This window comes from Zygotorulaspora mrakii, chromosome 1, assembly GCF_013402915.1.
Source record: "Zygotorulaspora mrakii chromosome 1, complete sequence".
Taxonomy (NCBI): Eukaryota; Fungi; Ascomycota; class Saccharomycetes; order Saccharomycetales; family Saccharomycetaceae; genus Zygotorulaspora; species Zygotorulaspora mrakii.
The window spans coordinates 1,752,849-1,767,627 of NC_050719.1; the positions used below are offsets into that span (position 1 = coordinate 1,752,849).

Below are 14,779 nucleotides of genomic sequence, written 5' to 3' on the forward strand. Positions count from 1 at the left end.
ACAAGTTTCCATTGTGTAGAAACTAAAATGAAGAAATGACAGTAACTATTTCCTTAGTTTTCTTGGTGTTCTTAAAAAATCTAGGTATTTTAAAATACCTTGCAGCATTTTTTTAAACAGACTGTTGATTGCCATCACTTCACTTCACGAGGAAGGTACTAAAAATTGTTGCACTCAGCTTTAACAAATTCTTGAACGTCTGATATGAAAGGGCGTGAGAGAGAGGTTCAGAGAGCATCGATATAACAAGTCTTCTTAAAGCCAGAGCAGCGCGTTCGTAGATTCCAACCGTAATCTATTTCTCGGACTTTTGGTGTTGAAGTTGTGTTGACACATGGACTATACAAGCTTGTCGAGCACGATAAGTTCTCGCTTATATCTTGGCTTGTGCTCGATCTAAGAAACGCATTAACTACCATTGTCAACACAATTAGATTCCCTAAAGGTTGTCTTAGGATTCTTTGCTATATATTAGAATTCACTTTTAGCACTCTCTGGAGTCACCTTCCTCTTGTTTAGCTACTTCGTTTTGTTTGCCAAGCCATGCATGCACATCAGTCGAAATGACCATCTGTTGCTCGGACGAGAGTAGAACTATTTTCAGTAATAAGCAGCAGGAAAAAAAATGGGTAAACCAAAGAAATGAATAGGCAGCAAGGGCGATCGTATACTGGCAATACCAATGCTTTTAGCAAGAGCTATTGTAAGGACCGTGATATCTCGACCTATCGGCTTAAGAAAGACAGGTGCGCGTATATGGCATCCATATACACATCATCCTATACTTAGAAAGATATCAAGTTCAGCATGTTTGAGCAGTAATGCTTTGTTGAGCAGAGCAGAGTTCACCGCAGGAGTGACAGCCCCGAGATCAAAGAGAATTGTCGTCGCTATAACTGGTGCAACAGGAATCGCTTTAGCAATCAGACTTTTGCAAATACTCAAACAACTGAATATTGAGACACATGTGATCATATCCAAATGGGGCTTGGCTACAATGAAATTTGAAACTGACTGGAACGAATATGACCTCGCTGCGTTGGCGACGAAAACATATTCTGTCAAGAACGTTTCCGCCAGTATTTCTTCCGGATCCTTTCAGCATGATGGTATGATAGTGGTACCCTGTTCAATGAAGACCCTGGCAGCCATTAGAATTGGATTTACAGAAGATCTAATTACTAGGGCAGCGGACGTTTCTATTAAAGAGAGAAGAAAACTACTGCTTGTCACACGTGAAACACCGTTATCGTCAATTCATCTTGAAAACATGTTGACGTTGTGCAAAGCTGGGGTTATCATATTCCCCCCCGTTCCTGCCTTTTACACATGCCCTAAAAGCATCGATGACGTAATAGAGCAGAGCGTAGGTAGAATTTTAGATTGTTTTGGTATTCATGTGGACAGTTTTCCCAGATGGGAGGGGATAAAACGCAATTTGTGAAAGTTTGTTCACTTTGAGTAGATGTGTGAGCATTTGGAACAAGAACCCGCTATGTGATGGATTAACTCCATTTAGATTTGTGTATACTGTGAATATTCAGATTTTGTACATTGCATTAGCTTAACAGATTTGTTATGCGGCCTTCTATGATATTTTAGAGACACCAACGCATATCTCTTGCACATACATGTGTTTTTAAACTTGAGATCTGGCGCGACGGTTGAGAATTGCAACCAATTAAAAGTGGCACGAAAATGTTAAACGAATCTTACCCTGAATATGAGGGGAAAGTTCATGGCCCGAAAATAACATTCTGTCAATAAAACGTATAAACTCCACAATACGATCAAGCCATTATCATTTTTGGAGTGTTGAGAAGTTCAAATAATCTTCGGACATCACTTCTATCATAATGGCTGAGCTTAATCCAGCATTGCAATTCAGAGACTTCCTTCAAGCTCTAAAGAACGAAAATGATTTAGTAGAAATCACTGAAGAGGTTGATCCATGCTTAGAGCTAGGTGCCATAATGAGGAAGGCATATGAATCCAGATTACCTGCTCCTCTTTTCACCAATGTGAAAGGCGCTTCTAAGGATCTCTTTAGTATGTTCGGATGCCCTGCTGGGCTCAGAAGCGAAGAATTCGGTGATCACGGTAGAATTGCCCACCATCTTGGACTTGATCCTAAAACGCCGATAAAAGACATCATAGACTTTTTGTTGGACTGCAAGAAGAAGAAGCCTATACCACCAAAAGTGGTGTCTTTTGCGGAGGCGGAGTGCAAGCGTCATATAATAGCAGAGGAAGACATTCATTTGGAAAAACTACCTACGCCCCTTTTACATCAGTCTGACGGCGGGAAATACCTGCAAACGTACGGCATGTGGATTCTTCAGACTCCTGATAAAAAGTGGACAAATTGGTCCATTGCACGAGGAATGGTTGCGAATGACAAACAAATTACAGGCCTCGTCATAAAACCCCAACACATTAGACAGATAGCAGATGCCTGGGCAGCTGTTGGTAAAGGAGATGAAATTCCTTTCGCTCTTTGTTTCGGGGTGCCCCCAGCGGCAATTTTAGTGAGTTCAATGCCTATTCCAGCCGGCCAATCGGAATCTGATTATATTGGTGCAATTCTTGGTGAGCCTGTCCCTGTAGTTAAGTGTGAAACTAACGATTTGATGGTTCCGGCAACGTCAGAAATGGTGCTCGAAGGGACCCTATCTTTGAACAATACATTCAAAGAGGGTCCGTTTGGAGAGATGCATGGATACGTATTCGACAATCAAGATCACCCATGCCCATTATACACTGTGAAAACAATGACCTATAGAGACAATGCTATCTTACCTGTGTCAAATCCGGGTGTCTGCACTGACGAAACTCACACTTTGATCGGTTCTCTGGTAGCTGCGGAAGCTAAACAACTGGCGATTGACTCCAATTTGCCAATTATTGATGCGTTTGTTCCCTATGAATCACAAGCTTTATGGCTTGTTTTGAAAGTTGATTTGAAAAAGCTCCAAGAATTGAAGAACACTCCAGAGGAGTTCTCTAAAATGGTCGGAGACCTTTACTTCAATAACAAAGTAGGTTTCATCATTCACGAAATCGTTCTTGTTGCGGACGATATAGATATTTTCAACTTTAAAGAGGTATTCTGGGCATATGTTACTAGACATACTCCCGTTGCTGATCAGTTGAACTTTGACGATGTGACATCATTTCCCTTGGCACCATTTGTTTCTCAATCCCCTAGAATCAAAACTATGAGAGGGGGTAAATGTGTTACTAACTGTATTTTCAAACAGGAGTATGTGGGCAAGCTTGATTACGTTACCTGTAGTTTCGAAAAGGGTTACCCTAAAGATTTGGTCAATTCTATCAATGAGAATTGGAAAAAGTATGGATATAAATGATTTCCGAGACGTTTTTAAAGTATATTTCGCGGAGATACTTTCTCTATTATTGCAAAGACAAACATGCAATTACGCATATAGCAGAAGTGATGCCCCATTAGAATTTTGTGTATGCAATCTATGCTTGCAGCTGAAAGGAGATGAACTGAAATAGTGAAATAAAGATTAAAATCCCAAATGCTCCTGCCTCACCTTATCTATTGCGAGACAGCTTTTTACTTTCTGCAATAAAATTATGCTTTTGAATGCACGACGTTTTTGCAGGTCAACGATACGGTGAAAATACACTTCCTTCCAAGAAGAATTCTGGGAGTCTTATCATGGCACTAGACTTGCCTGTATCAAAGCATTCCTAACGATACCAAATAGTTATAAAGCTTAATAAAGTAGATCTTTTTTATTGTGTCTTAAAATTTGTTTTTCAAAAATCTCAATTAGATTCTTATATAGAGTTGCATTGAATTCACATGATTCCTCAAGATTTTTGGACAGCCGATTTCAATGTGAATTTCATTATTTCGTGAAACACTTTTAAAATTCAAAGTAAAGCTGTTCAATGCTTTACTCATTACCTTACATGTGCATTTTTGTATGAAAATCCTCCTCATGTAGGCGTCACAGACATCAGTGAACAACTAATAGTATTATCATACTCTTAATCCTGCATTATCTTTCAAAAGGCATATCCTGAGTTTAGCTTCAACAAACTTTTAGGTTTTCTCATTATATCAAACGCGATATTAATTCGATATATAAAATTCGTTATTTCATATTTTAAGACATATATAATGGCTACATAAACTTGGATCATATTACTAACGGAGAAACCGAGATCAGAGATCATAAAAACCATCCAATTTTCAATCCTTGTAGGCAAGTAGGTGGGCTCTAACAGCTTCCAACGGTCCTTTCTCTGAAATTAGTTTTAGGTCACGTGCTAGGTCTTCAACAAATGCTTCATTGTTTCTCAAATCATCTCCAAACAGTGTTTGGATTCCCAACAAAGATGCCGGATCGTCTCCACCTTTATTAGCTGTTTCCTTTAAGGTTGCAGCCATTACATCCTCAATCTCAAATTCCTTTCCGACCATATCAACACCTCTGAGATAACGGAACCATCCAGCAACCCCTAAAGTCAAGAGATCAAACTTACCATCAGGCTTAGCAAGCTGTTCGGAAATTGATGGCAACACGTATTTTGGCATTTTACCTGAACCCATTAAACATATACGAGAAACTTGATCTTTGATTGCCGGATTAGAGAATCTTTCTAGAACCGATAGAGAATATTCGTCGAAATCAACACCCTCAATTTTTGGAAGCAAAGGAATGACTTCTTCACGATTCATAATACGGATATATCTGTTGATTAAAGGATCAGTGACAACCTCATGGATATACTGGTAGCCTGCTAAATAGCCTAGGTATCCCATTTCAGAATGGGCCCCATTTAGCAAACGCAATTTCATCAATTCATAAGGCTCAACATTGGAAACAACTTGAACGCCAACTTTCTCCCAGTCAGGACGGCCTTGTGAAAAATTATCCTCTAGAACCCACTGAATAAATGGTTCACAAACGACGGGACATTTATCATCTATTTCCAAAATATTTGCCAAGTATTTCCGATCTGCGTCAGTTGTCTTGGGGGTTACACGATCCACCATAGCGTTAGGTGATGCTACCTCAGTAGCAATCCAGTCTGCCACTTTCGAGTCCTTCAATTTCGCGAAGGCTACCAACATAGACTTTAAGGTTTTTCCGTTTTCGGGCATATTGTCGCAGGACATTATGGTAAATGGAGCGAGTCCTTTATTGTAACGGATTAACAAAGCTTCGTACAAATAACCATAGATTGTACAAGGAGTGCTTGGGTTTTTTAAATCATTCACAATTGCAGGGTCTTCTTTTTGCAAAGAAGCCGTTGCTTCACTATGGTAATAGCCACTTTCCGTAACTGTCAAAGACACGATGCGTGTATCGGGATTAGCCATTTTCTCAATAACAGCTTTGGGATTTTCAGGTGCATACATGTAAGACGTAATTGATCCAATCACCGTAGTGGTGCTTTTCTCAATTCCACGTTCCATTAGCGTATATAAACAGTCCTGACTATTTAGGTCATCACGCATGACAACATCAGGCTTGATCAAACCAACGCCACAGATTGACCAATCTTTAGTATCATATCTCTGCATCAATTGGTGCATATAGAGAGCCAGATGGGAACGATGAAAACCGCCTACACCCAAATGTACTATCCCTTGTTTAACCTCTTGTCTTGAGTAATTTGGAACTTCAATGTCTGAAATTGTCCAGTTTTTAATGGCATTATTGTTCAATGAAACCGGTGTTTTTTGGTCGTTGTTTGTCATATCAATGAGGGTGTCTTTCTGGCTTTATCCGTGTTCGAATCTGTTATTTACTCTTTCAGCTTTGACTTGTTGCTCGCAGAGTGAACTGTTTCGAAGGAATATAATTATTGTGGAGAAACGAAAATGTGCTTTTTTTGGCTTTTTATACGTGCAGGAAAATATCTTCCCCACCCTTCTGCCCTTCGAAGGGGACAGACATAAAGACAACGAACAGATCCACGTAACGAGAGAAAAAGAAAATGCAGAGCATGTTATTGCGTTAAAAATGTCCGAAAAGAAAAAAGTGTACGTGTCCACAACGGAACTTTTCGTTTAACACATTCAATGTCCGAACCCTTGCACTTAACCAAGGTACAAGCAAGGAGAATGTGCAATTTTACGTCATAAAAAAAAGATCATATTAGCAATATCTATCCCCAGATTTGAACGAACTGTTCGATAGTGACTTTCAACACCAAGTTCAATGAAAACTGTCTTTCACAGTCACTAAGAATGCTCGAAACAATGAGTGAAGATGCGTTTATAGAAACCATCTATCATTTTTACCCGGGATATTTCCCCGCTATTACGTTTGGAGGGGAGATGTCTGGGACACTTTTCGATCATATCACTTTTCTTTTGATGACTATTGCTCTAGAATAGTTTCTGAAGACGTTGCTTGAACGGCGGGGCAAATAGGCACTCGATGAATTTTTGCCCCACCACCGTCCCTTTCGATACCGCCTGGATCCAATTGTCACTCTTGTTTTTTACGACCTCTCGGGAAAAAATAATCCGAAGAAAAAGAAAAAAGAAATCAGATTTGTACCTGTCGATCTGATTGCTGCTCGAAAAAAAAGCCCCGAAGGGTAAAAGGTGGGGGTGGAAACAGGGAGAGACATTCTTTCGTTCTGCACGCGATCCTTCGACAGATGTACAGGCACGGTTTTTGCAACTACGTAATGTCCCATCTTGCTATGTACGCAAGCTATATGGAAAAGAGTTTTCTAGACGTGCATAATGTGAACTGAAAGACTGAACGAAAAGGAAAAAAAAGCTGTTTCTACATCTCCCTGGGTACAACTTGCTTTCGCGTCTCAATGTGAGATTTCGTAGCAAGGTTAAGATATTTCAAACATATAAATGGAGCAGAAATGATTTTCTGTAAACTTCTGTTTTACATTATTATGTGGCTAAAAAACCAGCCAGCTTAGCTAGTCATAAAAAAATATGAGGCCTGAAAGTATAGCAAACTCGTATTCTTCAACTGTAAGAGGATCGCCAGAAAATACAGAAGTATTTGATGGCACGCCCGGTATTGAAACTCAAGTTGGTACGCCGCTGGATAAGGCATCGCTGCAAGACCTGAAAGACACGGCTCTGGATCACGCTCCAGAACCAGAAGCCCCTAAAAGAAATTTTTTATATTATTTACTGATAATCACTCTTTGCTTCCCAGTCTCTCTGGGAGGGTTCTTGCCCGGCTGGGACAGTGGTACCACGGCTGGATTTATCAACATGGAAAACTTCAGAGAAAACTTTGGCTCGTATAACCACGCGACTGGGGAGTATTATCTCAGTAATGTGAGAATGGGTTTATTGGTTGCTATCTTCAGTATTGGATGTGCTATAGGTGGTATTTTGTTAGCCAAGCTGGGTGACATATTTGGTAGAAGACTTGCAATTATCATGGTAGTAGTAATATACGTTGTCGGAGCGATCATCCAAATTTCTGCAACAGGAAAATGGTATCAGTACTTTATCGGGAAAATTATCTACGGCTTAGGGTGTGGTGGTTGCTCTGTTCTGTGCCCAATGCTATTATCTGAAATCGCACCCAAGGATTTAAGAGGTGCTCTAGTCTCGATGTATCAGCTAATGGTCACTCTTGGTATATTTTTGGGATACTGTGCTGGATATAGTACAAGAAACTACAAGGACACTGCTCAATGGAGGGTTCCACTGGGATTGTCCTTTGCATGGGCAATAATCATATGCGTCGGTATGCTGTTGATACCAGAATCACCTAGATACCTAGCAGAGAATGGACGAGTAGAGGAAGCTCGCCGTGCTATTGCCAAGCTCAGTAAAGTACCTGTGGAGCATGCTTTTGTCGAAAATGAAATTGATCAAATACTGGAAGGTATCGAAAGTCAAAGGGAGAGCGGGGAAGCTTCTTGGGGAGAACTGTTTTCCACCAAATCAAAAGTCTTGCAACGTTTGATTACTGGTTGTCTAGTCCAGTCATTTTTACAATTAACTGGTGAGAACTACTTTTTTTTCTATGGTACAACAATATTTAAATCGGTCGGCCTTACTGATGGTTTCGAAACCTCTGTGATTATAGGAACTGTAAACCTGTTTTCTACAGCTCTTGCAGTCCTTGTTGTTGATAGATTTGGTCGTCGTTTGTGTCTAATGACAGGTGCTGCTGGTATGTTGGTTTGCATGGTGGTATTTTCCAGTGTGGGTGTTACCAGGTTATATCCAAACGGACAGGATGCCCCAAGTTCAAAAGGTGCAGGGAATTGTATGATTGTTTTCACAATGTTCTACATTTTTTTTTCTCGACAACCTGGGCTCCGGTGGCTTACATCGTGGTTTCAGAATCATTTCCTTCAAGAGTAAAATCCAAGGGTATGGCAGTTTCTACCGCATTTAACTGGCTGTGGCAATTTCTGATTGGATTTTTTACTCCATTTATTACGGACGCGATTAATTTCTATTATGGTTATGTGTTCGTTGGTTGTTTGATGGCCATGTTTTCGTATGTTTTCTTCTTCCTTCCAGAAACCAGCGGCCTATCTTTAGAAGATATTAATATCTTATATGAAGAGGGAGTACCCCCATGGAAGTCAGTCTCGTGGGTCCCTCCTAGCCAGCGTTTCAATCAAACAGACGAACAGATTGGTGTCGAAAATGGAGGAAAAAAATGGAACCCTTTTAATAAAAAATAAAACGAGCAGTGAAAAAGCTATGTGAAATGTTCTTGGAGCGCACAAGTAAACGCATGCTTCAGTAAACGCTGTAACTTTCACGGATTGATGTTTTTTTATGACAAATAGAGATATCGTTTATGATTTACATCGAACGACTCGAGCTTTTTTAAATTTCCCGAATTTTCAATTTGTTCCGCCATAGTCGTTTTACAATCTTATAGAGGCATTTTGTAGAATTTCGTAAATTTTTTGATGAACTTTTACCTTATACAATTTTTTTAGTTTACTTTCCCGCTCATAAAAGGGTATGGCCCTTTTTCGCCCTGTTCCATAAAGTTACATAGAATTCTATTCAGGAAAAGGAGGCCAAAAATGTAGCGGGATCGTTATATCTGATCTAGCATAACATGAGTAGGCTCCGTGTTCACCTAGAGGCAAGCAGCTTTCCCTTTAAAAAGATCATATAGTATCCATTGAAAGATTCCCTTTTTAACGGATACCCTCTCTCTCTAGGTGAAAGGGAGTGTTTTTTTGTGTCACAAAAATTCGGTTGAGGACCGCTCTTTCTTACCCTTCCCTGTCCTTCGGTGAAGCCTGCCGATCGTAGAGAAAACCTTCTTTTCCAACTGCTTCACAAAAGCACTTAGTAATGATTTCTTAGTAATGCGTTATATTCTCTGTGGGGTGGGGGGTTATTAAAACAACGAGTCCCCAATTTCATCGAATGCCCCTCTAAGCCCTACACACATTTAGAAATACAAAAAAAGAAACTATTGGAAGACTCCTAGATTGACGTTACAAGAACTATGTGACCAGAATTAAGGACAATTACTATTGAATATATAAATGAAGGTGTCTGCAATCACTAATGAGGTACTCGTAGAAGAGAAATGTTGAAGTAACAGGCATATCACAATGAAGGTTTTTGTAACTGGCTCCACTGGGTTTGTTGGAACTGCAGTAATCTCTGAATTGGTGAATGCAGGACACAGTATAATAGCTCTTGCTAGGTCAGATTCAGCAGCTGCAAAAGTCAAAGCAATTGCACCTGAGGCAAAGATTATCCGTGGTACTCTTGATGACCTAAATGCGCTCAGAAGTGGGGCTAATGAATCGGACGGTATTATCCATTTGGGTTTTGTTCATGATTTCAACAATTACCTGTTGTGCGTCGAAAAGGACCTGAAGCAGTTGTGGCAATGTTGGAAGCCATTCAGGGTACTGACAAGATTTTTGTAGGTACATCTGTTATAGCTGGTCTTCCCACTGATAAGTTGGCTACGGAAGATGATGCTTCCTCCTGCCCAAGGGGGAAAACCGAAAAAATGGCATTTGCATATAATAGCAAAGGCATAAGAGTAACCACCGTGAGGCTTCCTCCTACTGTACATGGGAAAGGAGATAAAGCTTTTATTCCCTATCTAGTGCAGGTTGCTAAAGATACTGGAAAGTCATGTTTTATCGACGATGGATCAAACCATTGGTCGGCTGTTCATCGGTTGGACGCTGCCAAGCTATTCCGTATTGTGCTTGAAAAGGGGCAAGGAGGTAAAGTGTACCACAGCGTAGCAGAGCAGGAGATAAAGACAGAATCTATCGCAAAAGTTATAGGTGAAATCTTGGACCTCCCTGTTCTCTCGATTGCAAAAAGTGAAGCGGAGAAGCATTTTGGACCTATTGGTATGTTTTTTGCAGAAGACGATGGAGCTTCGAGTAAGAAAACTCAGGCTGAATTGGGCTGGGTGCCAACCAACGTGGGATTGTTCGAAGATATGCGCAAAAACTATACTCTATAGCTGTTATACTTAATAGTTCTTATAACTATAATTTATGCTTAAATAATTGTCTTTCTTCTACCCAAGAACATTTCAGAAACCACGGTATGCCTCTGATTAACACGCTTAAATATTTAATGAATGAATGATTGAAGTTCAATTGTTACCGTCCCCAGTCCTTGTTGAACGAAAAAGGCTAATGGTAGGTGCCCCAATGTCAGACCATGTCGGACGACTACTGTAAAATATCTGTGATAAAACACTTCATTAAGATGATCTCTTGGACGCAACAGAGGCATATTGTTTAATATCTTGTAAAGCTCCTTTCATATACGGAGTTCTAAACAGAATACTTGTTATATTAAGTTTTCGAGAAGAAAAAGAGTGTCCTACCACGCTCGCTATCGATAAGATCCATGGAGCGATTACCTTTTAGCAATAGCTACTCTTATGACTCTACTGCATACGAACGTTACCTCCTGAAATGAGACTAGTCGAGAAATTATCACAAAACGAAGCCGATACAGTTTAATGTTTGTTTCAATTAACAAATTATTAAATTAATTTATTGTACAGGTTTAGGCTGGTAACACTCTTCCAGATACTTGCATTCTTCTACTGTTAGAGTCACTTCAACTGTTTCAATCGCCTCCTTAGCACGTTCAATAGAACTCATGCCGATAATAGGATAGCAACCTTTACTCAAGACCCATGCGCATGAGACCTGTGCCATACTCAGACCTTTATCTTTGGCAACTTTTTCGATACGTTTAATGATTTCTTTGTCCACTTCTGAAGCCTCCAGCAAACGTGGGTCGGCGCCAGTTCTCGCCGTTGTTTGTCCCCACGGTCTGGTCAAAACTCCTCTGTTGTTAGGGGACCAGGGAATCAAGGCAATATCGTGTCTCTTTGCAAATGGAATGACCTCTCTTTCGTCCTCTCTATATACCAGATTGTACCTGGATTGCCAACTTGCAAACTTGAACCAATTGTTCTTTTCAGCGATGAATTGCATTTCTGCAAACTCAGTGGCCTTCATAGTGGAAGCTCCAATGTATCTGACATCACCTCTCTCGATAACATCATTCAAGGCTTTCATTGTTTCCTCCATTGGCGTATTGTAATCCATTCTGTGAATCTGGAGCACATCTATATAGGTTCCTAATCTTTCGACAGACTTAGCCACCCCATCCATTATGTGCTTGCGCGATAACCCGCCTTCGTTAGCTAGAATCATGGCTAGTTTATCATCTTTATGGGCTATCGTTTTTTGAGGAAGATCTATGGACTCGTCCACGGCAAAAAAAACCTTAGAAAGAATAACAACAGTTTCTCTGTTGATATTGTAGTGCCTCAAAAACTCCCCCAACAAACGTTCACTTTTACCATTACTGTAGACATCAGCAGTATCGAATGTGCGAATACCGTGGTCATAACAGTACTTCAATATCCCAAATATCTCTTCTTTATCATCCAGCACCCACGGCCACCACTCCTTAGAACCATATGACATACAGCCTACAATGATAGGTGAGATTTTTAGACCTGTATTTCCAAATTTAACTTGCTTAACTAAACCCATCTTTCGATATGATGCTTCCCTTTGATTTCAATACTAAACCAATTACCTATTGAGAGCGATTCTTGTCCGTGAAAAATTCATAGTAGTAAGCCAGTTATCAATTCTACCTTTTATATATGCATGTTTGTACGGGGGGCTTGATGACAAATTCTTCTCCACGATCTAATTTCAGAGATTGCTATAATACTTCATCTATGGTCTGAAACACTCGTAGCAACCTCAAGACAGGTCTGCTATTTGCGACCTTTTTTGCCTCCATGGCACTCCGTGTGTTCTCTATCATATGCAGATACGACTGTCCAATTGGGATACATAGATTTTATCAGGAATATTTCATGAATTCTTCGTGTATATCGCATTCAATCACAATGAGGTATATATGTTAGGCGACGAATCTTGGATACGTTAGCTGTTTCTCGTACATGCTTGGCACTTAGATGATCCCCCGTTTTAACAAAAAGAAAAGCTTTTCGTCAGTTAGGCCTTTTCTGACCTGGTTTATCTACTGCTATTAATCAAGAAAAACTTGAGATTCAATAGATATTACTAATCACACTGCCGTCCGCACCTCAAGCAAGCATTATCTTTAAACGAATCAACTTGGTACAGTAAAAAGGCATATGAAGATCAAACACAGTAGCATACTCAGTCAATGAATCTGTAAAAACGTACTACATTTTGGCCAATTCCTGAAGACAGGTGGTTCATCTACTGGACAGATTCTACACATTCAGCAGGACGCCTATTAACTTCTGAGAGCGTAAGTCAATGAAAAGCAAACCAGGCGGTCTTCCATGACTGGGCAATTTAATGATCAGCCAATCACTATAGAAATGGGCATGCGCACATTGCCTGTTACCAACACGCTACCATGGAACGTTTCCCTTGAGTGTACTCCTTCTTTTGCGGTCTAGCCCACGAACCAACCACATGGAACTAAAACATCACTCTTTTCTAGCATGCTTTTTGAAAAGGGGTGTGGCATTTAGTGGAAGTTCGTGTATTATCTCACGCACAAGTTCAGGAAAGACAATGGCCTAGGTTATGCAGTTATTTTGAAATAACAATACCCATTATGCAACTTGGAAGTTACTTATCCGTTTTCCCTTTGCTATAGCAACGATTTGCGAGCTCTTCTCTGGGCGGAGCCAATAAAGGATATAGCCACCACTAAACGTGGAACTTAGGGGAGTTGCGTTTTATAAGGTGGAAATAGAAAAAAACCACATATTTAAAGCAGCATCAAAGTGGTATTTATACTGAATCGTCCAATTCCAAATAAAGGGTTAAAATTAACTCACGAAACGAAGTGGGTTGTCTTTTAAGTGCTAATTAATCAATAATTAGAACCCAATATGTCCGATTTATGGGATCCAGTTCCTGAACCTCCTACAGAGTTAGGTCGTCTTAAAGTGCTCTCAAGCACTGCAGGTGTCAAGGTCTCTCCGCTAGTCTTTGGTGCTATGTCAATTGGGGATGCTTGGAAGGATATCATGGGTTCCGTTGACAGGAAGCAGTCCTTTGCTTTGTTGGATGCTTATTACAAAGCAGGTGGCAATTTTATTGATACAGCGAATAACTACCAAGACGAACAGTCAGAAACGTGGTTAGGTGAATGGATGGAAGAAAGGAACATTCGTGACCAAATTGTGCTTGCTACCAAGTTCACCACTGACTACCGTGTTCACGCTCTCGGGAAAGGTAAGACTGCGAATTTTGCAGGTAACAATAGGCGCAGTTTGCATGTGAGTGTGCGGGATTCTTTGCGTAAGCTAAAGACAGATTACATCGATATTTTGTATCTTCACTGGTGGGACCACATGACTTCTATTGAAGAGGTCATGGATAGTTTACATATCCTGGTACAGCAAGGGAAAGTTCTTTATTTAGGGGTGTCTGACACTCCGGCATGGGTTGTTTCTGCCGCAAATTATTACGCTGTCTCTCATGGCAAAACGCCTTTCAGCGTCTACCAAGGAAGATGGAACTTATTGATAAGAGATATGGAACGTGAAATTCTTCCTATGGCTAGACATTTCGGCATGGCGATAGTTCCATGGGATGTTTTGGGTGGCGGAAGATTCAAAACTAAAGGAACTATCGAAGAACTGAAAAGAAGTGGTGGGCATTTGCGCGCTTTCTTTGGTGCTGGCGAACAGACGGAAGAAGAAGCCAAAATCTGTGACGCATTGGAGAAAGTTGCAAAAGAGCACGGTATAGAGTCGATTACATCTATTGCTCTTGCTTATATTCGCTCTAAGACCAAAAACGTTTTTCCATTGGTAGGTGGAAGAAAGGTTGAGCATCTCGAGCAGAATATAGCCGCCTTGAAAATAAAGTTAACTCCAGAACAGGTTGAATACCTGGAAAGTGTTGTGTCTTTCGACCTGGGTTTCCCTTTGAGTTTTATTGGCGAGGATCCTAAGGTGACAAAGGTTCTTCCACCCTTCTCGGCTATGTCATTTGCTGCTAGTTTCGATTGAATATAAGGTTATGAATTTTTTTACTTAGATATATAGTCAACGATCATCGTGATGATGTTTCGGGATTGTTGACATGTTTTTTTAGCGATTTATCTATTCTTCTGCAGCTTCTTTTCGATTGTGCAGATAAATTTTCTTTACGGAAATGGTGTCCTTTGAGTTCACAATAACTTTTTTTCGAAGAATTTATTAACCTTATTTGCTTTCACGGTTCTTTTAGATGGTACTTGTTCTGAAATTGAAACGTCTCCCTTTTTGTTTCTTTCCAATCACTCGTC

At 40.2% G+C, this 14,779-nt stretch overlaps 5 protein-coding genes across 5 annotated transcripts; 3 read left to right on the top strand and 2 right to left on the bottom strand.

Annotated features, from left to right (window-relative positions):
* Nucleotides 1-682: 682 nt before the first annotated feature.
* On the top strand, nt 683-1,444 carry PAD1 (phenylacrylic acid decarboxylase PAD1; the record flags this gene model as incomplete). Its single annotated transcript, XM_037286788.1, has 1 exon — nt 683-1,444. The coding sequence occupies one exon, from the start codon at nt 683-685 to the stop codon at nt 1,442-1,444; it is 762 nt and encodes a 253-aa protein (XP_037142683.1).
* Nucleotides 1,445-1,856: 412 nt separating this feature from the next.
* FDC1 (putative phenylacrylic acid decarboxylase FDC1) lies at nt 1,857-3,368 on the top strand (the record flags this gene model as incomplete). Its single annotated transcript, XM_037286789.1, has 1 exon — nt 1,857-3,368. The coding sequence occupies one exon, from the start codon at nt 1,857-1,859 to the stop codon at nt 3,366-3,368; it is 1,512 nt and encodes a 503-aa protein (XP_037142684.1).
* Nucleotides 3,369-4,228: 860 nt separating this feature from the next.
* HG535_0A09040 (mannitol dehydrogenase family protein) lies at nt 4,229-5,743 on the bottom strand (the record flags this gene model as incomplete). Its single annotated transcript, XM_037286790.1, has 1 exon — nt 4,229-5,743. The coding sequence occupies one exon, from the start codon at nt 5,741-5,743 to the stop codon at nt 4,229-4,231; it is 1,515 nt and encodes a 504-aa protein (XP_037142685.1).
* A 5,258-nt stretch (nt 5,744-11,001) lies between these two features.
* HG535_0A09070 (aldo/keto reductase) lies at nt 11,002-12,018 on the bottom strand (the record flags this gene model as incomplete). The annotated part of the gene is made up of 1 exon (XM_037286791.1): nt 11,002-12,018. The coding sequence occupies one exon, from the start codon at nt 12,016-12,018 to the stop codon at nt 11,002-11,004; it is 1,017 nt and encodes a 338-aa protein (XP_037142686.1).
* Nucleotides 12,019-13,373: 1,355 nt separating this feature from the next.
* HG535_0A09080 (uncharacterized protein) lies at nt 13,374-14,501 on the top strand (the record flags this gene model as incomplete). The annotated part of the gene is made up of 1 exon (XM_037286792.1): nt 13,374-14,501. The coding sequence occupies one exon, from the start codon at nt 13,374-13,376 to the stop codon at nt 14,499-14,501; it is 1,128 nt and encodes a 375-aa protein (XP_037142687.1).
* Nucleotides 14,502-14,779: the final 278 nt, after the last annotated feature.